Below are 24943 nucleotides of genomic sequence, written 5' to 3'. Positions count from 1 at the left end.
TGTTTCCATATGAACTTTAAGGCAGATCCATTGTGGGAAAGGGAGAAGCCAGTCAGCAAACACCTCAATTTCCCATTAATTGAAGTCAGATTGTAGAGCAGAAGCTCTGGCTCAGTGTCTGGTTGTCCTTGTACATCTCTGGCACAGATGTAGACAACTGCAGTATTGGTGTGAATAGAGAATGAACAGGTCTGTCTGGGAGTGGAAACACCAGAAGGAGCAGTAGCAGTATGTCTGTAAGACCTGGGTGTTGATGGTCATCAAGATCCCAACACATCCACCTGAAGCTTCTTAGGACACTCAGATCAGGAGGGAGAGTCAAATGATGACTCTCAAAAGCAGGACAGGACAGAGAGATTAATCAGTGTCAACTCCTAAAGGATACCTAATGCATGTTCAAAACCTGCACGTGGTCACCAACCTAAGAACAACTCAGAAGAAGTAATGAAGACCCAACAGCTGATATTAGTTGTCATCAGTGTCATGGCAAAGAATCCTAGGCAGATCATTTGGACACATGAACCTTGGTGGTTGTGAGAATATGGGTCTGAGAGCGTGTTGAATGTGACTGATTTAAATCAGTTTTATTTATAAATTAAATCATCTTCCTCCCCACACAATGAGCTTTACTACACTGGTTCTACAGTATTGCAACATTAATTCCTATATGGAATTGATTGACAGGCATCAAGTCAAATTCAACTGTCTCCCTTTTGTTTCTCTCCCTGTAGATGCCATGTGAAGGCTGCATGGAGAGGGACAATAAGAGCACTCATGCAACCATGGAGTTCCTCCTTCTTGGCTTCTCCGAGCTGCTCTGTCTGCGGGTCCTCCTCTTTCTTATCTTTCTCATTGTCCATTTGGTCACGTTGGCAGGGAATGTGATGATCTTCATGGCAGTGGTTATGGAGCCTTCCCGTCCTCCCATGGTTTTCTTCCTCTGTCAGCTCTCTGTCATCGAGCTCTGCTATACCTTAATCATTGTCCCTAAGGCACTCCTCAGCCTGATACTGGTGGGTGGCAGCACCATCTCTTTCATAGGCTGTGCTGCACAGATGCATCTTTTTGTGGCACTTGGTGGGGCTGAATGCTTCCTCCTGGTAGCCATGTCATACGACCGTTACGTTGCTATCTGTCAGCCACTTCACTACGTAGCTGTGATGACTGAGGGGTTCTGCCTCAGGCTGGCTGTGGCGTGCTATCTGGGAGGCTTTCCTGTGGCCCTGGGGTTAACAGTAGCTGTTTTCCGCTTACCTTTCTATCAGTCGCATCGTATCAATCACTTCTTCTGTGATGTCCCTGCTGTGCTGCACTTGGCCTGTACACAGAGTTACATGCTTGAGCTGCCCTTGCTGACTGCTTGTGTGCTCCTCCTGCTGCTCCCCTTCCTCCTAATCCTGACCTCATATGTTTGCATTGTTGCTGCTTTGTTACATGCCCCCTCCTCTGTGGGAAGGGGCAAGGCCTTTTCCACCTGCATTTCACACTTGGTCATCACCTTGCTGCACTATGGATGTGCCACCTTCATGTACATTCGTCCTAAGACCAGTTACTCACCAGCTCGAGACAAGATGGTGTCTCTGGTCTACACCAACATTACTCCATCACTGTATCCCCTCATTTACAGCCTGAGAAACAAGGAAATCAGAGAGATCCTTAGGAAAATGTTGAGGAAGAAGAAAATAGCTCAGATGAACTGAGATACTATCAGAGCTGTGATGTGTGTGTGTGGTAAATTTTAGTAGAACAAACGTGTGCTTGTTGGAAAATAGCCCCATAACCATGTTAGGACCAGATTCTCTGTAGACTTCATTACGGCAAATATCCAGGCAGAATTCAACATGCGTCAGTGCACTTATGACAAAAAGACATCTCTTCTAAAAAAACAAACAAGAAAACATCTCTAACATAACACTTTACCTAAGGGGAAATGCTTTAATGACTTCTGAGGAAGAAGAGCTTTGATCAATTTGTGTTCTCACTTCTGCAATCACATACTTTCTCATGCTTACATTCATAGTCATCTCAGCATAATCAAAAGACCAACAAAAAGTTATTTAAAGATGCTGTATTGGCTTCATTATTTGTCTAACAAGATGAAAGTAGAGACTTGAAACTGGGAAGACAATAAAAAGTTTTAGACTGGTAAGTTTATCCACACAAAAAATCTAAAGAGGGTTATTGGAAGGTTAGAAGAGGAAAGCCCATGCCTAGAAAGAAACGGAAATTAAGCTGTGGTCTTCTCCAAATTTAGCAGAAGGCTGCACTCCAGCACCCCATCGCAAGTGGGAAGATCATTAATGTAAACTCATTTTACTTCAAATTATTATAGATAATGAAAATGAAAGTGCCATTGATTTGACAAGAGTATGACTTTCCTATGCCTGCTTTGCAGGAAGCAATCTTTCCTTTTATAGGGACATGCTTTAGGTTTGGATTGTTCCTATGGCAACATAAAGACTAAGATACTGGATATCATGTGACTTTGATCAGGAAAGTCTGTATCACATATATAAATAAGGATGCCTGAGGAGTGTTGAAATCTATCATCATAAGATTAATAATAACGTTGCTAGTGTTATTGTAATTTCTTTGGCATAACCAGTGAGAGTTACAGCACATGCTGGACTGTAGCAGACACAAGAGTCTGAAACGTGCAAAGCAGCGTTATTCTGCATGTTTCCTACATGAAGGTAGAACAAGATGATTCAGACAAATTAGGGAAGATCAGTTTTGGACAGGAACAGGGAGGAAAGAGGCAACTTCCTTATTTTATTTAATACTTCCCTCCCCCATGGCTCTTTAGAGCCCCAAACAGACTCTATGATTCAGAATCCACTTCTTACATATCAAATTGTTGAGAAAAAAATTAAAAGGCTTGCTCCTGTTTCTCTGTCTAATCCAAAGGAATTTCAGCACTCCAGCTGCCCTCAACTCTCTTCCTTGGCAGACTGAGAGAGCAGAGTGCTGTTTGCTTTCTTTGGGCTACAGTCATTAAAAATTATGGTAAATGGATTTGACTAATATAAAAAATTGGCACTGTGACTAAGGAAGTTAACTTGGAGCCGTCTGACAAAAGAGAAATGTGGAATTTAAAACTCACATTAAAAGCTGTCTTCAAGTTAACAGTCTAGCCAGCCTAAAACATTAACACATAATATTGGCTATCATGTCAATGAATATCTAATTACTGCTGTGAGTAGAGGTTTAGCTGCATTATTTAAAATGATCAGAGTTGTAGTGAACATTTTAATCACCTGCCAGGTCTTCCAAAAATGAGGAGGGTCTCAATAAAAGCACATTACTTTAGTACTTTAGAAGTGCATTAGAGAAGTACTTTGAATCAAATACTATTAAATAATTGTAATGAGCATAGGACAGAAGTGAAGCATCAATTCCAAATCCTGTCAAGACAAACCAAGCTTTGAAGATAGTTCTGCTGCAGGCAGCGGGCTGGACTAGAGACCTCCAGAGGTCCCTTTTGAGATTAGTAGGATTCTATAGCAGAGGTTTCTAACCTGCCTTCTAGGAGATACTGATATGCTCAAATACCTGGCAATGAAACTAAGGGACAGAAAGACACTGAGATTTATAATACCGATCAAACCCTTGGTAGAGGCCCTCAAGTGTTTCTAGCAGCTGTGGGCATGGGATAGCATATGGGATATAGTCTGCTGCTAGCTGTGAGAAGATAGTAGGGAGGTGTCCCGAACTAGAGATGTTCCTCATGAACAACTACTGATCGGAGGCACCTGGGTAGACCTCTTCTCACTGTAAGGATATGGATGATGCCTTTGGGAGGGGTGACATGACTGAAACAGCAGCCAGGCTAGACTCTCAGCTCTATAGTTCTGAGATACATGTGGGAAGGACAACAAGCAGTGGAGGCTTTCTGTGATGACACTGTCTCCACCCAATGTCCTTGCAGATGGATGGAGTGAAGAGATATCCCAGAGCCCAAGACTATCCTCATCCTATCCCCACCAGTATTCCCACACCCATTCACAGCATCCTTGGCCCCTCTCCTATGCCCAGCTGTGTTGAGTGCAGAGCTTTGCTGTATGGATCTGTACAGAAGACTCAGGGATGAGAGTGGGTAGAAGGATACTTATGAGGTAAGAGGAACAACAATGTGTAAGAGACATCAGAACCACTTTACTTTTAAATGTTATCTTTAATTTGCCTGAGGTCTTTTTTCCACCTACCCTCACTTACCTTTACAAGTGGATGTTTCAGTCCTGATCACCCAGTAGACTGTATGCTAAGAGCTGGAGAGGGCTCAAGTGAAGTAAGACACCAACATCCCTGATGTAGGGCATGAGCACAGAAAAAAAAAATGAGAATTTTTAAGTCCTTTTCAGAACTTCACAGGGAACAGCAGGATCCAGTCAGGCAGTGCAGTTAGACAAGTGCATATTATACCTCCAACCAAAGATGGATAGGGCAAACATCTTGCCATGGGCACCATAACTGAGTTGGGTAGGGTCTCAAGACCGTCAGTGTATGAGTTGGGCACCCACATTCCACCTATGGTCCTATCCTTTCTTGGAAGAAGAATGCCTACATCCCCAAATTTGCAGAGGCCTGAGATGTCATGAAATTTTCCAGTGAAACAAGCTAAAACATCTCTAAGAAGCCCTTAATGGTTTACACAGCCACAAAACTGGAGTATTCATCCTTGCAATTGCTTTTGTAGAGGCTGCCCTGAGCTAGGCACTGGATGAGAACACAGATCTTATCAGTGGTTGCGCACCAGAGCTCAACCTGTAAGAGCTCAACCTGTAAGTCCTGTAAGATCACATCAGTGCTGTCCATGTGCTCAGAAATGAAGAGAGTTTGGTGGATGATGGCAGAGATGTTGAATAACATTCAGGGTACTCAAGGTCCAGTACCTTGAATGGTGCATACCATTTAAGAGGTACCTTCGTTCAAGGAGATATTTCAAGGTGATATCTTGGGTGCTACCTACCAGTACCACTGATACTGGTAGGGTACCAATGAAATCTCCTTTTCAGTATAGAGAAACCTTTCTTTTTTTTTTTTTTTTTTTTAAATGGCCATCCAAGCAAGACATTTCCTAAAAATTGTTCATATAGATAATCGATCTCCTAAAAGAATTAAATGCACTTGCATTAAAAATATTTCTTTACTTCTCTAGGAGTCTAAATACAAGAAATTTACTAGGGAATGTCTTTCTGTTATGGGTTAGAGAAGTGGAAATTCTGTTGGAAGTCCAATTTTAAGAGCATGGAAGAAGTTTCAATGTATTCACCTCCCCTTGACAAAGTCATGATATCACAGCCTATCCATTTTGGCTTACATGGAGAGTGAGTTCACCAGCCTCTCTTCTTCTGGATTCTTTAAAAGCTTAGAAAACCTGCAGATAACCCTATATTTACCCAAATAGCTTCTTTTGTCCTTTGATCTGAAGCAGAACAAAAGCATCAAGGTGAAATTAATACAGCTATTTACAACAATGGGGTTGTAGCCAGTGAAAATGGATGTGGGGATAGGATTAAACCTAGAAAATGTCCTTTAACATTATGAAGCTGAAAAGCTGTAAAAGATGATGATTTGCTTTATTGAGAAAAAGCCCCTGTTTTCCTTATGTTTATCATACAACATGCCAAGGGCAATAGCTATATTGACTTTACTGTGATAGAAACTAGAATGTTATAGGAGTTTCTCTCACAGATATTTATAGATAGAATATTTACAGTAGAAGAGAGATGAGTCCTTTCTGAGATTGTTTTGTGCCATTATATGAAATTACTTACCCAGCATATAAAATCTGATAGGATCCTATATGATATGAAAAAATAAAGTCCACACCCCTATAAACAGACTAATGGGGAACAAATACGCTTAAATATTCTGCCCATTCCCCCCAGAATCAAAAATTTCTAGACTCTAAAACCTTTTCATTTTCCAGCTGGGTTGTTGTGCAAGGCCTTAAGTCCCCTTAAACTGCCATTAAACAGTCTATTAAACTGCCACAGGAAGCAACCAGGAACATAGGACAAGAAATAATCAGGAGACCAAAGTGGAGTTGAGGAATGAGGTGAAGCTCCATGCCAGCTGGTTGGTTTCAGAGTCAGTTTTGCTTTGTCCTGCAATCATCTCCATATCAGAAAGCTGACTGAAGGTGCTATTAATAATTCCAGCATTGTATCTCTAACCTAAAGCTCTTGGCTCTAAAGATCCTGCTGTGCTCAGTTATCTTCTATACAGGTCCATGGAAAAATGAGAATGGGAAGATCAATCAATACCCACTCAGTGTGTATCCTTGGCTTCACCTGCATAAGTGCAAAGATATGAGACAGTCTCGTTTTACAGATTGGTATGTAAAGATATGAGACCATCTGGTTCTACAAATTGGTATTTAAAGCTGAGGGAAGACCAGATGGCTCAGCAGCATATGTCCTCTAGCCTAGTCACTGCTGAAATTCGGGTCTCCTAAAATCTGTGTTGCGTTTTATTATAGTTTTGGTCTACAGTTGCTCTCAGCATTCATTTTAGTTTTCATGTTTTGATTTAATTAAGAGTTCAAGTTTCAAAAATAAAGTGGGAAACTGAACTGGGAATAGAGTTGACAAGTGAGCTGGGAAGATGCTACAACAATCAATGCCCTCTTTCCACCTGCAAGACAGCAAGGTGTCTGTTTCAAATATCTTCTCTTTATGTGAATGCTGAAACCACTCAGGATGAACACAGGTTGGTCATGCAGCGACCAGTGGCAACCATTTAATTTCCACACGGGATAGCAACACTACAACACCAAGAATAAGCTACAGCAGCATGAAATAGGAGCAAGCTTACTGTGTTTAGATTGTGGAGGCAACTGGAATTTATCAAGAAAAGGACCATAAAAATAACTGCAGATTTGAAAGAGATATCAAAACTTTAAAATTTCTGTTTAAAAACCCAGAAACTAAAAGATTCATTAACTCACACATTCAACTGGCAGTGTAGAAAAAAGAAATTTAAAATCACACTATCAAAGTGACTAGTAATATGGCTGCTTACTGCATGTTATTAATGATAATGATTTTTTTCATTATTGATGAGTTTTTTTCACACTTAGGCATAATTAATCTAAGAGTGGGAAAGAACAGCTAGAAAATATGAATGAATTACAAATTACAGAGGTGTGTATTTGTCATGCAGAAGCTACTATTGCTATATTTTGAGCTGTATTTCAATTACCAAAAATATGATAATCCTACTTTTCTACAACTTAGTTGAAGAAGTCATGAGCATCTCTACTAGAAATCAAATTTCTCTGGGTCAGATTTTATATTTATTGTACATATGCTGTTGTGTTAGTGCTATTGTGTTAATGCTCAAGAAGAAACTGAATCTTGCTTTTTTTTTTGTTTGTTTTTTTTTTTTTTGTTTGTTTGTTTGTTTTTGTGGTTTTTTTTTTCTTCCAGAGGTGAGTAATAGAAGAAAGTAAGCAAAAAGTGAAAACTTAATGCCACCAAGATAAGTAATTATCTTCAAATGTTCCCAGGAAGAATGTGCTCTTGAAGAGGAGTAGTAAGTGTAGAACTGCACTTTTTGGATTAATAAGTATATAATGTGCTATAATACCTATTAGAAAGTAACTAACTTGTGACTACTTAGGGCAGTTTTTTGAATTGGAATATGAATCAGATATTATGGCTGGGTTTGCATTACTTTCCACTTGTCTATCCAAAATGTTGCATCTTAACATAAATGAACCCCCGTTTTCCCTAGATTTTTTTTTTTTTTTGCAATAGGTACATTGGTCCTCTTCACTGTTGACCAAAATTGGTCATTCTCTTGGAAAGAAACAAAATCCCAGCCATCACCAGACAAAACTGATTGCATCACCCTTAAACTTCATGTGGTTGTGATGTGTGGGGTGGGATGTCCTCTGCTCCTGTCACAGCACCTTGAGGCAGCTGAGACTTCTTGAGCTCCACACCCACTGGACCACCATAGGGAGCAGAACTGGGATATGAAGGCAAGAGAATTTTCTTAGGTAATTTCTGGCGAAAAGAAAGGTCCTCCTCCTCATTTTCAAGACGGTACAATAGTTTAATTTCCTCCTGTTTTGCAAGCCCAGTAAAAGCATGGCAGACCATGTGCAGGATAGATTATCAAGAAATAAAAGCCAGAAAGCCTGCAGTTCAGCCAACAGTGGAAATGTGCTTCTGCACCTAATTAGGTGCCCAGCCAGGGCATCAGTAGGTAAACACCTATGAGTACATTGCTGATGTATGTGGGGTACTGGACTTCTAGTCCATGTCCATGTCCATGTCTGTGTCCGTGTCCATGTCCATGTCCATGTCCATGTCCATGTTCTTCTCACTGGTATGCCATCTCTATTAGGTGGAGAATACATATGGGAAGCTGCCCTCACATTTTGACTGGAGCCCAAGTAAGGAGCTGTCTATATTCCTGGTGGTAAGAAGACATGATAGTTCATCTATTGGTGATGAACAGAATCAGAAAAAGATTAAGTTGAGAGGGAACTACTAGAGGTCTCGCCCAATTACCTACTTACAGCAGGGTTAATGCCAAAGCTGTGTCAGGTTGCTCAGGGCCTTGTTCGGGCAAATCCTGTGCATCTCCAAGGTTGTTTCTCTTTGGATATGTGAGGAAGAGTGAGGGAGTATCCCCTGTTTCTGCTGGGAATGAAACCCCAGATTTACACCCTCTATCTCTCAGCTTAATTCATTCCCTTGCATTTGTTATTCTTCTCAGGAGAGAAAGATAACCAGCTTGACTCCTTGTGCAGTCACTACTTGTGCTCAAGTCCCTAAGCTAGGGGTGACCACTTTGTGATTAAAAGGAGTCACTTATGCTGCTTTGTAGGAATTTAAAATACCTGTTTAAAATAAAGTCTGAGTTTTTGAATGAAAAAAGTCCATGTAAAAAATTAATTTAGCAGCTGAAACCACTAGATGGTAGGAGTCTATTTTCTGCAGAAAGACCGTCTGAAGTCAGTTGTTTGAAATATTCTAAGATAATTGCTGGTGGAGTGGATCCAGGAAACTTTGCAAGATAAAAAAGAAAGCACTAGAATATTAAACTGTGGTCATGGAGATGAGAATAAGAGAGAGAGAGCATGAATACTCTACAGGGAATGAAGCATTGAAACAGAGCATCCCCTATGCTCTACACAGTTGTCATAGATTTCTCTTAGAGTTATAGAGATAGTGGGTAAAAGGAATGAATCAGAGGCAACAACTGCAAGTTCCACCTTTAGACTGAAGTGGGGGTTGTTGCAGAATGTGATTGGGGCCCCTGGGATCTCTATACATCTATGTTACTATAACACCTTACTGAAAGGCAGTTCAAGATGCAGAGATTCAAGTTATCAGTACCAAAGGGATGCTTTGATAGTTTGGGAAGTAATAAAAAGTGAGGAACTCCAAAGATTGTTTCTAGGTTCAGTTTCATTCATCATCTAGAAGGACATTTAACAGCACAATGGCTCTTAGTTCCTTCTAAAATGTGAGCAGCAGCAAACACAGTAAACTATTTATAAGAAACATATGAAAGAACTCTGTCTGAACTGCAGCTCAAAAGAAGCACATCCCAATTCAGTCTTGGGAGTGCCTTTTGACTGTCCTAATAGTACATCAAGACCTGGTGCATACCATTCCTCCTCACTTCCCTCACCACAAGCCCACATATCCGTAGGAGGGATGCCCAGGTGTGTTGTATAATGATATTTTCCAGCTAGATACCTGATCTCAACAATACATGAAACAGGTTACTGGGAAATGGAAGGAAAAAATATGCCCTGTGATTCGGAAATACTCAGAGGGACAGGATGAGATTCAACTCAAAGACATGCTGAGAGTGAGTTTAAAAGATGAAGTTATCTTCTTATCATCAAAATGCATGCCAGAGATGGGAAGCTCACTGGGAAGCCATGACAATGAAAAGGTTATGGAGGTATAAATCATAGAGTCATAAAATATAATTGTAAAGAAAAAGATTTTTTGACATTATTTCAGATTTTTTTTTTTTTTGCACTAGACACTCATGAAATTAGTTTTGTCCAACAGCTTACAAAGGCAAAATCCAAACTTGTGATGCACAAACAAAAGAATCCTGTCAATTCACATGTAGTACTCCACTGTATTGGGCATAGTCTCTGTGTAAATACTGTCTTTTTCCCCTTGGATCAGCATTTTGGTGCAGAAGACACATGGCAAAGCAATGCAGCAGAGCTTTTACTGATATCAGTAAAGCTCCAGGCATTTGGGTTTTCTATTTCTTTATACCTCCACTTGGTTATAGATCTGCTGCAGATCTTCATGTAACATCAGATCATATTTTGTTTGACTACCATTGTACACATTCTGACTGGGAGCTACAGTAGGTGAACTCCAATCTAAAAAATAACAAAGCTGTACATTCAAGTTCTGGCCACTGTTATCTGGAATACCCCAGTTTCTGACACCCACCAGTCAACACTAACAAGGGGGAGAAAAAGAAAGCAAGTATTTTTTTGGCCATCTTCTCCAATAAGCTCTAATAAATCTGCTCCTGTCTATTCCCAATAGCTTAGATCTGTCCACTAATGAAATGGAGACAGAGCATCCCCAGGTTCTTCACCCCAGAGCTTTGGCACCTCTGAGATTCTACAGATGCAAACTTAGTGAGCTCTGAGGAACCAAATGAAAGGCTGCAACATTGATTTTTTTTTTTTTTTTTTTTTGCCTTAGGAAGGATATGAGCTCCTGAGCTGCCCTAGAGCCTTACTCTCCAGTTGCAAATGGTTCTTTCCCATTTCATGTCTGTCTACAAAGGCCTCACCTGTGTTTTCCTGTCACAGAGAAGGTAGCCATGTGTCCATCTGCCCCACTGCTACATCATAGGCTGAAGAAGACACAGTATTGTGCAAATGAAGACTGAAATGTATACATTCCACTAGTGCAAACTCAAGGTATGGGGTATAGACAAGGAAGTCTTATACTGGTGCTGCAACAGGAGTCCTTCAAACTTGTGGGAAAGGTGGGCATAAAAATTTGAGACTTAGTATCACCGACTGAGAAAGAGCACTTTAGACAGGATTAAACTGGAATAAATTTAAGATAGAACTACTCCAAATGACATTAACATTTGAATTATTTGTACTGATATTTTACTTCATGGGCTATGTAAAATTTAAAGTTTAATATTTTAACCATCTGTTCTCAAATTTCTCTTGCCTGTGTTCAGACTTCTTGGGATAGATTTTGGTTTTCCAAGATGTATGGTTAGCGACTCAGAGAATTCACTGAAAGATTTAGATGCAAGGGACCTCAGGAGGTCTGTTGTTCCAACCCTTGCTCACAGCACGACCGACTCCAGAAGCAGGTAAGTTACTCACAGCAGTGTCCTGGCGAGTCTGGAGGATCTCCAAGGGTGGAGATCACCCAGTTTCTCTAGGCAACCTGACAAAGCCCTTTCTTTAGCTTTCCTTGAGAAGGGGGAGGTGGAGAGCAGGAGGAATGCAGCCTTACAGCAAGCGGAAGAATAACGCCATCTGTATTTTATTGGGAGGGCTGTAATAGCTGTGTATGGTGGGAGTAACATCTTTGATGAAAGGCAGAAGAGATACAACAAATGCAAGTTCTATCGTATTTATGTCCCTCAGGAAGGAAACTAAAAGTCCCATGAGGTCTTTGTACACAGAGGGAGACTGCTCCTGGCTCAGTTCCTCTCCCGTGATTTTTCAATTGAAAAGCAGGCACCTTCCATCGATGCCGGGGAGCATCCTAAAAGAAAAACAGCAATTCTGCCAGATAAAATGGCATGGCGCGCTATCGCAGCTCGGGGAACAAAACGGGCCGCTGCCACTGTGTACAGATGGATTTCCTAAATACCCACCGCAAGGATGGCTCAGCCGTTTCAGCCACTTTATCACCGAGAGAAGCGGACAGAGCAGTCTCTAACGCAGCGCCTGAGCTGCTTTAATCTCTAGGAGTTACGAGAGGGGAGCCGGGGGCGGGGGGGGGGGGGGGGGGAAGCCCTGGCCGGGGGCCTCGCCGGGCACCCGCGGGGCAGGACCCGGGGAGCCGGGCAGTGTCAGAGCAAGAGCCGAGACGGTGTCGAGGGCTGCCCAGGAGGTGGCAGACGGGATCCTCTTACAGGACTGGAGCAAAGGTGGAGGGAGGCTCCCAGGAAAAAGGTGGCTGCCTTTAAGGTGGGTTTATTTGCCTGACAGATGGGAAGTCTGTGACCAGCCCCTTTAAAACAGGTAAAGGCAGTAAGGCTTCTCCACCCACTTGCCTTGATCTTTCATCATAACTGTGGGCCAGGCGGGGAGGTTGTGCAATGTGTGCGCTCCAGTCAGGAGGCTGTGGGAGAGGTTCATGCACTGCGAGCAGAAGCCAAGGTTCGGAGGCCTGAGCTGGGAGAGCAGGCAGGGGCTGGGAGCCAGCCCCGCTCTCCAGCCAGCATGGAGCTGCGGACCTGGAGCAGCGGGATCAATCATCTCTCTCTCGGGTTCCTTCTCTTTTGGGCTATCCTTCCTCCAGAGGTGCCTGGGAAAGAAGGTAAGCGTGGGACCCGCTGCTCCCTCTGCCTGGAGGGTTGGGCGTAGGTGTATAGGCAGAGAGGGACCTCTCTCAAGGGGCAGGGAACATGGCCTGGCCAACACACTTGGGGCCCCAGGGGCACCAGACCCTGCCCAGACGGAGCTGGGGAGGGACTGGGGTGTCTGGGGAGGGCAGGTTGGTGTGGGGGGATGAAGGCCAGGAGCAAACCCCATCCAACTCTTGGTGGCTCAGTGAACTGAGCCCAGGTATGTTCTTCCCCTCCCTCTCTACCCCCTCCCAACTGAAGCACATATCCAGTGATCCAGGAGAATTCTGCCTCTGTTTCCCTTAAACGCAAGCCTTGCGGATAACAAGTTTAAACACAAACTCAGAAGTTTCTTTTCCCCCTGCCAACACCCCTGAAGTTTCTTCAGGAAGCCCATTTGGGAGTTAACCCTTGTGAGCAAGAGGACAGCCATATTTTTGGAGGCTTAGAAGGTGAGACAGTCTCTTTCACGTACTACAGTGTTGGAAGGTAGAGCTGGGCTTTACAGTTTCCTCTTCCACCTCTTCTTTTAAGACTCTCTCCATTCTCTGTTCCACACAGTCCCTTTTATTAGATGCAGTGATCTTTTTTCTTCCATCTTGGCAGTTGCACAGTGGTTATGAAACATCTGTTGAATGGGAATTTTTAATAGGTGAGGAAGAGTAAATCTGTGTTCTGTTCCCTACCTCCTCCTCCAGCTAATTCCTGCCAGAGACTTCTAGTCTCTGTTTTGCACAGTGAGAGGTGTTGCAGCTTTTCCATCCCAAGGACAGCCCTCTCCTTTGCTGCTGCAGGCTCTCAATCAAGAGGACTTAGTCATAACTGGCAGTTCAGCCATGGGCTCATCTCAGACTCCAAGAGTGCCGAGTGCTCTTTTAAAGTGTTCTTGACAATCACGTTTGTATTAAGGATCCAGCTACATGAATGCAGCTAGCAGACATTGTGGACAAGGCCAGCCTAGGTGAGAAGCGATATAAGGTAGCACCACACAGGCTCTGGTTTCCCTAAGTGTGTGACCAGTAGTTGGCAGTAATGCTCAGGGACTTCTCTGCCAGCTTCTCCCCCATCTCAACCATCTCACTTGGGCTCTGTCTGTGATCCAATCTTCCTTCATTTCCCTGGCAGCCTCTCTTATCTGAAGTCTTCTTTTTGGGCAGACCTCCTCCCGTGTGGCTGGACAGCCACATGAGATTCCTAGCAGTGAGGTTGTGGACCAAAGGGCTAGTAGCCCCGGAGTACTTATATGCCCTGTGCTCCTGTAGTCTTGCTGACTCATTCTTCCTTGCCTTGGAGAAAGGCTGTTGTGGGTTTTACTATGAGAGGTACTTCTTGAGAATGGACTTCGCCCCTCCAGAGGGCAGTTGGCAGCTAAAGGAGACGCTGCTGGTTGTGCAGCGGTTGCACCTTGCAGTTGAACCTTGCAGCCTTGCAAGGTTCCTGTCCTGGCCACTTCTGAGTTTCTTTTCCCTTGCTCTGCTAGAACTTGCCATACAGCCCCTCTCACTTCCACATCACTGCTTCAGGCCTGAAGTCTGTGGGATAGATATTATCTGGGTGACAGTTCTGGAAGGTCAGGCTACCTCACCCTGAGAGTTTTTTGAGCCAACAACACAAGAATAGTATCTCGAATAGAGAGATTGAGAACATAAAGGAAGTCAGTGAGGAGCTTTGTCTGGACAGGGAGTCTGTGGCTAGGAAGGTTTTGCCATACGACCATTCTATGAACGTTGGGAACCTGCAAAACCTGGATTCCTGCTTTTCCCTTCTCCCAAACCTGAAAGGGTGTTTCAGAGGTGAGAGCAGCACTACAATCCCTCTTATCTCTGATTCTGGGCCCACAGCCTGCTTCCTCATTCCACAGGACTCTTGCTGATCTGCACTTTACACTCTATTACTTATAGTTGGCAGACAGTATTTGTAAAGCAGTCAAATGAGGGGGAGGAGATCTTGGTATTTAAATGTCATTTAAATATTTCCCCCCTCCTACCTTTCACCCCCAAATTCTTTTCTGAGATGTTTAGAAATGATCCCTCTGAATACACCCACAAGAATCTAAAAGAGAATCCAGGGAATTTTTCCTGTTTCCTATGTTCCCAAGCTGGGGCTGTCATAGGGGGACTGAAACCAGTAGTCTGGCAGCACTGGCAGACCCAAAGGCAGGCACGAAGCTGCACATCCAGCAATACAGTTTATTCCAACTCCTCTCTCTTCTCCCTGTTTGTCTACGAAGTGATGCATTTTTAACTCCAGATTAAGGTTTTATGGCAAACTCTGAGCACATTCTCAGATATCTTTGAAGGCTAAAAATGAACATACTGCTGAATTTCTCCTTTGTCTCATGACTCCAGGAGCCAAGGCTTAACACAGCCACGCAGGGCAATTCTGCAAGAGGTGGCAATGCTATGCCTGGGATCTGTTACTCTCTGCTGTCATGACTAAAACAGTTGTGGGGGGGAAAGGGTGACAGCAATTTCTAGGCCACCATCAGATGGTGAAGAGCCTGGGTCAGAGGTAGAGGGCTCAGCAGTTTGAGCAACTGATGCCTCATGGCTTTTGGGTACTGTGACAGTGGAAAGTCCCTTCTACAACCTCACGCTGCTGCTGTACTTTCTCACTGTGTTTCAAGCACTGAATAGTACCTCTAGGTGACACTGATCTTTTGTGTTGGTAGTTTATTTGACTGCATGCTGCTTCATCCATTTTGCCTGCTGCTTTCCTGTTCCAAGGAAAGATGTGTTCAGCTGCTAATGCTGGGTTCCCCTTTCAGTAGGGTTCAGCCTCCTGCTCCCATTTTGGGACAGCTTTAGGAAGCAGAAAAACTTGTCATGGTTGCATTTTTTGGATGTGTGTGGGTATTACTTGAAAGGAGGGTGGAATGGGAGCGGGGTCTCATATATGAGGAAAACTAGTTGCACTATCTTGTATTTTCCCATCCTTACTCTAGCCATACTTTCTGAAGGTAAAAAGCTCACAAAGGATGTGGGGTTGAGAGAGGAAGTGTAGGCTTTGTCTTCTGTGAGCAAACAAGGCTGAAGCCATTCCACGGACCATATGAATTGGGTCACTGATCTTTTTTTCCCCCCTTCTTCTGGTTTTCAGTGGATCTACTCGACACAAGCACTGCGCAAGGTGAACTGGGCTGGCTTCCAGACCCTCCAGAAGTAGGGGTGAGTACACACACGTTCAAGGAAGGGGAGCCAATGAGAGTACTAAATGATGGAAAAGCATAATCCAAATTGAAATTTCACCCTGCCTCCCAAAATCAGGCTTCTGCAGCTCCAGCCTCTCCTGGACATTATATGCTTTGTAAGTCTTTCCCTTGCAGCCCCTTCACCTCTGTGGCCTCACACACTAGCCAGCTATTTGAGTCAATGCCTCATTGACTCCCAGTAGCTCTCAGTGATTAAACATGTCCTTGGAATATTGTTTTCATGAAATAATAAAACTTAATGGAGAAAAAGGAAGAAATAAAATCATCATCCAGTTTTTAATTCTAACATGTTGCAAATACTTCTTATGTCTCCTTTTCTGGTCAGATAGCCATGGCACAAGTATTTCTGTCTCCAAGTCTCTCAAGAATTTAGAATCTTTGTCTGTTTAAGATTGTTCTGTCTTTTTTCCTCTTGAGTACTAGACTGAATGATTCAGTTGCACATTTTTCAACTCAGCAGCTGAGTGAAGAAATAACTGTTAACTCATGGGGCAACAATCTGGCCTACTGGCTGGGCTGCAAGGTTCTAGGACTTTACACCCAGCTCTAATGCTCTAGCTGGCCCACACAGCTGATAATGAGAGAGGCATTTCCCTTTGTTTCATGACTGTAAAATTGAGTTGATGGAAGTGCTTCAAAATCTACTCATGAAACCACTGCAAAATTGGACCCGAAAAGACAGCTGAGCTCTTGGCTATTTTTGTACAAGTACAGCTATTTTATATGAAGTACAGTTGAGCCGTCCCTCTAGCATCACAACCTACATTATTGAAGATGGTTTCCTTTGTAACAGCAGGACTGTGGGAGTGGTGGAAGGAAGGCACAAAGAAAAGGGAATTCAAGGACTAAACTGCAGTAGTCAGAAGGACGTATGTTAATGCACAGTTCCGGTTCCTCATCCACGCTCTTATCTTTCTAGTGAGCCCCAAGCTCTCCTATGGAGAATGAGTCTTTACCTTTGCTGCTTATAAGTAGATCTGGGCTCAGCCTGTTCCTAACTAATTTTCATAACTTTCCTCTGCAATTCACTGTGGCTGGTTTAAATTCACCCCAGCTTCCTCCTCCTCTTGGTAGTCTTGCTGGGTGAACTAGAGCCAGAGAATGAGGTTCTCCTGTACTGGCATAACTGTACTTGTTTCATTAGTAAAGCTGCTATTATTTTTATATTATTTTTATGTTATTTTTACATTATTTTTATATTATTTTTAATACATTATTATTGTTATTGTTATTGTTATTGTTATTGTTATTGTTATTATTATTATTTCCTACTCAAAACAGTTGCCCTAGTGAGACATATGTAGATCATGTTTTGCCCATTGTTCCCTTTTTTGCCCCCATCATCTGTCTGTGTGGTAATTTTAACCCAGTACTAGGCTCCAGGCATGTTCAAGATGAAGTCTGCCTCTTGAAGAGATTGGAAAAAAACCACTGAATAATACATTCTAAAAATAATCTGATAGAAAAAAACCAAAACCTTTGTTAAAGAACATATGATTTTTGCACAGTAGGTTTGCAGCAGTGCGAGGAGTTGGCATACACTTCTGCTTGTGCTAGATCTGCTTTGTAAAATACATATATTTAAAATATAGTAGTTGTAACTGGGCATTGTAGAAGATGCTGGAAAACATGGCCTGAGAGCAATCTAAACTAACAGATCAGCATACTGATCTATTAGTTTACTGACTGATAAAGCAACAGAGGATGAAGAACTGATTCACTGACTTCTGATGTTCAACTCTTTTGCAGCGATTTGACTAATTATGTAATTTCTCAATAACTGTTAAGTGGAAGACTGACAAGCAAAAAGGGAACAATGGGTGATACTTTTGGAATCAGAACTCTGAACAGCTGTTTCTGAAACCATTCTTCCAAAATGAAGAAGGAAATATGTTTGAAAAAGAACTGAGATTAATTCAGAACATTTTTTGACACAAAAGAGCTAAGATTTATTAATCTGAATAGTCTGACTAGCTGGATTAATAACAGGCTGGAAACATCTGAGCTCTATTGCATACAGAGTTGAAGGGTATATTTTGCGTTACACTGCTACTTGTACCTAACCTCAAATGCCAGAGATCTCCCATCTGTCAGCTGGATTTGTGTCAATATGCTTATCATAAAATAGTTTGAATTGTAAGGGATCTTAAAGATCATCTAGTTCCAAACCCCCTACCATGGGCAGGGACATCTTCTACTAGATCAGGTTGCTCAGAGCCTCATCCAGCCTGGCCTTGAACCCTTCCAGGGAGGAGGCATTCACAAATTCTCTGAGCAGCCTGTTCCAGTGCCTCACCACAATCACAGTAACAAATGTCTTCCTTACGTGTAATCTAAATCTACCCTCTTTCAGTTTAAGACTGTCACCCCTTGTCCTGTCCCTGCACTCCCAGATAAAGAGTCCCTCCCCATCTTTCCTGTAGGCCCCCTCTAAGTACTGGAAGCCTGCCATGAAGTCTCTCTGGAGGCTTCCCTTCTCTAGGCTGTATACCAGTCAGTTTTGAACAGCATGGGCCATTTTTCTGGACTTTAAGAATACATTAATTGGCAGTGAAATCTTGCCTAAGATTAAAGGTAGACTTTAAGTGAAAGTAGCTGTATTTTAAGTAAAATGTCTGTAGAGGTTTGCTAAAATGCTTGTGCTAGCTTGCTTTGTAGTAGCTGTTTAGAAAGGGCTTCACTTATTTTAGGCTACTATTGGAAACTAGGCCCTTAAAAGGCAGACTGGAGTTCCTATAATCACTTTCTTAGCTATCCTACCACCCCCAACATCTAATAGATTTATTGATAATTTTTTTGTCTGTGAAGTTTTGACACAGCAATACCAGTTGGGCATGGGGAGGTGTATTACAGTACTAGTACAGATTCTCATCTTTTAGCATATATTAGAGAGCTAATGATGATCACTTTGAAGGTGTCAGAAGTCCAGAATTTACTTGCTCTGATATTTATTTAAGGCTCCCCATGCTGCTCAAACAGCCTGGATACTTGAACTGATTTAAAAAATCACCAAAACTGTCCAAAAAGGACTTCTCAAATCCTGTCATGAACAAATGGAGTTATCAGGCATAGTAGCATTGCTTCTTGGCAGCATGTAAAAGAACAGTATAAAAAGTTATTTATCTCTATTTTGCTTTCAAGTATAATTGAATCAGCTTTGAACAGATGGTGATGAGGAGTCATGTTATCCTTTTGCATTTTGCTTTTAATAGACAAGGCCCCAAGCAACCCAATCTTGCTTTGAAGTTAGCCTTGCTGTGAGCAAAGGATTGGAGTAGAGACCCAAAGGTCCCTTCCCACCTAAATCTTTCTGTGTTCATGTGATAGTTTTGCATTGTTTGTTCATCAGCATTCTGAGCTTGAATTTTTAGCCTGGGCACAAAAGGTCCTTCCAGTTTTACCTGATTTAATGTTCCGCACTCTGTAATATTTATTCCAATGGATTTTCTGTATCCGTTTATGGAGGCCTATATGGGGGTCGACAGTTGGGAGGGGGACCTTGAAGGGGACTGGAGTGTGGATCCTGACTGGGTTCTCACCCTTGAACAGATAAAAATGTATCCTTAGTAGCGCAACATGCCCCGCTCGTGCTGAGTAACCTTGGGAGAGGAACAAAAGCTAACTGTACAATGCTTGCTAGACTAACCGTGGGAAACTGCAACTGTAAGACATGAAATCGCAACTGTAGATTTTTAGGGCCTAGGCCTTAGTTACAGGAGGCTGCTAAGGAAAAGGCCAATAGAAACTAAATCAGATAAGCAACTGCCAATAGACTATGATCTAACTGCTCTGGCTTGCCTTAAGGGTTTCAAATAGTGTGTGAAAAAGGGCAATAAAGATGATCATCATTGATCTGCAACCCATATTGTTGTCTGTCCGTCTATACCACGACAGGCCTACGATACAACATGTTGGGCAATCCAATATTTGTCTTTAGTTGCTATGATTATTTCACCCCCCCAGTTTATAGGCCTATCTTGAAATTTTCTTTTTGTTCACTGTTTCCAATTTCCTTTTTGTGTATGTGAACAGTATTTGCATAATCCAGTCATACTCATGAATTCATGTGACTGCTTATATTCCTAGCCATTTGTACTGTAGGATGCTGCATACTGGGCCACTCAATATGACTTTCTGTCTCTATGCAGTTGAATGGATTGTAAATTAAACACACTTTATTATTTTTCAGCTGGTATGTTTTCTTGGGAGGCATTCTTTCACCAGTTCTACAGCTTTCTTTGCTTGTAGGAGTCCTTTTTCACAGTAACTTTGTTTTTAAATTGGATATCTGTTATTTCAGAAATCACATGAATTCTGCTGCTGCCACTAATTGCCAAATTGTGTAATATTTATTACATATTAAAGGTTCAGCAATGCTTAGTTCTCAACTGATAGCTGGTTTACGGAGCTTATTTTTCCCAAATTATATTCCTCCATGGATCATAATATTATTAAAACATCCTGATGATTTTCTTAGTCTCCTTTCTAGGCTGCCATTGTTCTCAATCTCCTATGCCTGGTGAGGTGGAGGACATAATTTTTTTTCCTGCCCCTATTCTTGCTTGCTTCCACACATACTTGAAAGTGTTGCTATCAGTTTCAAACTTTATACTAGGTCTCCCAGTGTGCATGGCATCTGATCTGCTCAACTTTTCCAAAGTTTACCTTTGCACAGGACTAAGGATGTGCATTTAATTAAGTGACTTACCGTATCCCAGAGGCTATTCATAAATAGCCACTAACTGCGACTGTTGTGACTCCAAAAACACTTGGAAAACTTTGAAAATGATTCAATTCTTGTGCAGTTCTGCACCCCATGTTTCACAGGAGGTCTGATTATGAGCATAGCAGCTGCCAGAGCTATGTGAATGCAATTTGAGTAAGCCAGTGTTCAGGTTGATTTTTGTTGTGGTTTTGTTGTTGTTGTTGTTGTTGTTGTTTTTTTGATACTGTTATTTTCCTCTTAAATCCTAGGCATAGTGCAAATTATACACTGCTCAATTATTTTCTTTAGGCAATAGACTAGATTAAGTACCTGTGACCTGTCAGCACCTTTTATATCACTGACCACATGACAATGTTTACATGTCTTCAGGTTCTAGCAAGGCAAGGTTGTGTTCCACCAGTCTAAGAGGTCCCAGATGTTAACAGCTGATGGCTGGTTTCTGTTTCCACCACTGCTGCTCAGACAAGATAGGCCTGGTCATGAAGGAAATAGTGTTGAGGGCCTTAACCTGCAAGTGATTCCAGCACAGTACTCCTATTTCATTAAACCTGGCTAGTTCACTTAATCATGCTTCTTGGTATCTTATTCAGATAGTCCTACCTGGAATGTGTGTGAGCCAGTCAGCTTTTTGTAGCATCTGAATGTGGTGTGAAAAATAACCATCAGAAATGCTATTGTATGCATCTCTTCCTACAACTGTTGGCAATGCATGTTCTTTAAGATCTAACTCAAAGGGATGTCACCATCTCTGAACCTAGAATAGAGTAGCCGTATATATCTCAGGCTGCTCTCAGTTTAAGTATCAGGCACAGGGGATTAGCTCTTCCAAGTAAACAGGATCTGTATAGAAATAACGGACAAATGCTTAGTAAAGTCAAGAACTAACTGGAAATGGGAACAGCTCTGGCTTCAGGGTGATATCCTGACATGTCCTGATGCTGTTGATGTGTGGACTGGTGGAGATACATCTTTATGATACTCTGCTAAGTGAAAATTAGTTATTTTGTGTGGATTTGGGAGAGAAGGAAAAAAATATGCTCTGCATATCCAGATATACTTTACTCAGAGGGGTGAGAGGGGAGGAGGAAAAAAAGTGAGGTGAGAGGAAGTAAAGTGTAAATTAAGAGCTGCACTGTCGACCTGATTCCATGATCCACCAGCCAGGTGACCTAGGATGTAGTCACTGCCACAGACCCAAGTAGCGACCTCAGCTAGTGCACTCAGTGTTCTGATCGGAAGGGCAGAAAAGACCATGTTCTGAGCCAAAGCAAAGATGCTGTACGACCATGACATTCATCACCATGTCTGCTCAGGCACTACAGTGATGACAGCACTGTTGCCTAGCAGCTTCAGGAAGCTGATTCACCCTTTTATAGATGTTGAATGAAAGTGGACAAGGTTCACTGAACTTCCTCCTGTCAACACAGAAGCACGAGTCAGCTGGAGCTTTGAGATGAGTGCCTATAGCATGGCCCTCCAAGAAGACTAACAGGCTATTTAAAATCAACACCCCAACTTTTATTGTAATACCAACCAAAATACTGGTGAGTTTTCAGGCAGACAGGTTAGAAAGGAAAGGCTTTGTATATTTGTTGCCTGCTCTGTCCTTGCTAGATGGACATACGCTTTGTGATTCTTATCATCTCAGAGGCAGAGTTGCAGAAAAATGTGCTCATTCCCTCTGATTTCTTGGAAGGTTATTTCCATTGCTTCTAAGGCCTAGTTCCTGGCTCCTCTATGTTTGACCTGGAGTCTGCCAGCTCCTGCAGCTTCTCTTCTCCAAGCAGGTTTGATCATCTTAAAGGAAAGGTACAATTACCCTCTCCCTGTGTGGGATTCCACCTGATCCATCTTTCAAAGGAACCTATACAAACAGCAAGTACTGCCCATCACCATCAGACTAAATTCCCAGGTTCTCTGTAAATACTGGAAGTATACTTGACACACCTTACAAAACCATAACTCACACCATACAAAGCCCTTTGCCTTGAAAAAAACCCAATCACTTCCATTTAGAATGGATCCTACGCAGCGTACAATGTAGTGCAAAAATATCATGAGATCTAACATTTGCTTTACTGGTAATATAATTTTAGCTATGAATTATGAACTCTTGAGATGCATCATCTGATTTTCTACTCCTGTCCTTTTTGTAGTTACTGATATTGTTAGTGGGTGTTAGCAAAATAGGTATATATGACACAAGTGTTCCAAAACAGCTAGGTAAAATGTTGGACTGGAATATCATTATTCCTTACCTTGTATCATCTGTTGTGACCAGAACTGTTTTCATGCAAGACCTTAATGTGTCTGCTTAAAGCAGACAGCAGAACTTGGGTTTCATAAACGAGTTCTGTAATCAATGCACTGGAGCTCTCTGGCTCACATTAGCACCTTATCTTCCCATAAGAACCTGCGTACCAGTTAAATTGGAAGGAGATGGGTAGGATGGAGACCTATGTGCTAGTGCCCTAAGTTGCTCCTCCCTGAAAATATCAATGGATCACTGGGGAAAAGATATATCATCCCACCCAGAAAGATACTGTAGACAAGTAAACATCACTTCTATGTTCAGTTGTGTCAAAGACTCCGTGGTGATGTGATGAAATCAAACTCCCCTGACCATTGCCAAATGATCAAAGAAATAAAGTCATCCTCTTTGCTGTTCCCAGTTCTAAAGTTACAGGACTCATGAAGTTAGGTGTCTTGATGTCACCACACTTCTTTCATCATCATCATCATCTAAATTGTCTTCCACACCAGCAAAAGAACTTGCAACAGTGTTGAGAAACTTTCAGTGAAGGGTCACAGAAACTTCTTTCTGTAGTACTGCCAAAACACCACTATGGTGCTGCTTTTTTGACTGACTGGTCTAGCTTTACCTACTGACAGATTTTTGTCAGATGTATTTTAGCTGAAGAGGAGCTGCTTATTGTAACATGGCAGCTACCAGCAAGATGTCTCTACTGTCACAGTCTTTCCTCTGAGGCACTATGCTAATAATGCAGTACAGCCAAACCTGTAATGTACAACTGCCTCGAACTCTGAATCTATTCCAGGAGGGTTTTTTTGGTCGTGGTAGCATGGAAATGCTACTATACAAAAGTCAAAAAGAGATTCCACAAGCAAAAGTGCTGCCAGGGGAGAGAGCCAGAAACTGTTCAGCAGTGCATGTTCTGCTAGGTGGTTTCAGGCTTGGCACACAAGTGATGTATTGTTGCCGAAAAAGATTGCTGTTCTGGGGCCCTGTGCCTTCTCTTCATAAAGAGATTTCATGGATGAAACCAGCACTCTGAATTCTGTCACAAATCAGATGGGAAAGAGATGTGCTTGCTAAGCACAGGTACTCTGTAGCTGGCTGTACTATCTCAGCTGGTCTCTTCATCTTAGTGCAACTCTCTAACACAAACTTAAACAAGTTACTGGTTTTCTGTATATGAACTCCTAACTTTTCCAGTGGAGACATGCATCTTAGTTTAGTAACTTTAAGCCTATTGACAAGATGGTAAGTCTCTTAAAAGTATCACTACCTTTCTCCAGGGATCTGCAGGCCACATATTGGAAGCCACTGTGCTAAGCTGATGTGAAAGCAAATGAAACACAGGTCACAGTAGGCAGGCTCTTATCTGAGAGGAGACAGGGCAAGTCTCTGGCAAGCTGGAGATGGAGATGGCATTACTGTTGTGAGCCACAAGCAATTTTGACACCAGTCTGAGCCTAAGGATTTGCAATACTCTCACAGTCTGCTGCCTCCATCACTGGTAGCCTACCTCTTTATTATCAAGGATGAAAATTGTATTTATCATCATCAAGAGTTTGTTGGTTTTTTTGTTCATATCAAACTGTCTAAAACCAAAGGAGACCACTTAATTGATGCCTGAAGAGCCTGAGACAGTAGTTCCAAGAAGATACGCGAACTGTCTCTGTTTCCATTTTATACCTTATGTCAGATCCTAGGAACAGTAGCCCAGAGATGAATGGAGGAATCACAGGTTGTCCTAGATTGACACAGACCTAACCTAGAGGAGTCTCATGTATAGAAAAAGCAGAGTAAGCCTTCCCTAGGCTTAAGAGCTTCAAACTGTATAATCAGTTCAGAGTCGATCAAGGCAGATATTAAAAGGTACCTTATCTTTGGATTTTTACTCACATGGCAGACCAAACCCATACTGTTTACTACAGGTATCTGTTGGTGCCCTTCCAGATTGTTGTTCAACTCATTCTGAACTGCCTTCATAAAGACAGCTCATCTCCACCTCTGCTTTCTTAATACTGAATCCAACCTAGCAATGGGAGAAAAGTTGCCTTCCTTTTTCCTAAACTTGCAGTGTTTTGAGGTTATTGAGATAGTACTTCTGCTTTGAGGCTGTCATTTACTTAACACTAACTGCTGTGCTGGAATTATTTTGCTTTGTATTATACCACCACACCAAGAATTTCAAGAAGAAATCTCT

The 24943-nt window shown here is 42.2% G+C and overlaps 2 protein-coding genes across 2 annotated transcripts in view; both read left to right on the top strand.

The window, feature by feature from the left end:
• Positions 1-731: 731 nt before the first annotated feature.
• Positions 732-1700, top strand: LOC104355681 (olfactory receptor 10AC1). The gene has a single exon (XM_009963073.3). The coding sequence runs from the start codon at positions 732-734 to the stop codon at positions 1698-1700; it is 969 nt and encodes a 322-aa protein (XP_009961375.3).
• Positions 1701-12204: 10504 nt separating this feature from the next.
• EPHA1 (EPH receptor A1) overlaps positions 12205-24943 on the top strand; it is a 43755-nt gene continuing 31016 nt past the window's right edge. The window contains exons 1-2 of the mRNA XM_042788859.1: positions 12205-12524; positions 15652-15719. Of these exons, the coding sequence (XP_042644793.1) occupies positions 12428-12524; positions 15652-15719 (165 nt within the window). The 5' untranslated portion in view covers positions 12205-12427. The remainder of the gene's footprint in view (positions 12525-15651; positions 15720-24943) is intronic.

The sequence above is a fragment of the Tyto alba genome, unplaced genomic scaffold, assembly GCF_018691265.1.
Source record: "Tyto alba isolate M040663 unplaced genomic scaffold, T.alba_DEE_v4.0 Super-Scaffold_14, whole genome shotgun sequence".
Lineage (NCBI taxonomy): Eukaryota > Metazoa > Chordata > Aves > Strigiformes > Tytonidae > Tyto > Tyto alba.
The sequence above is the reverse complement of the archived record's forward strand: the minus strand, read 5'-3'. Positions and strand labels throughout refer to the sequence as shown.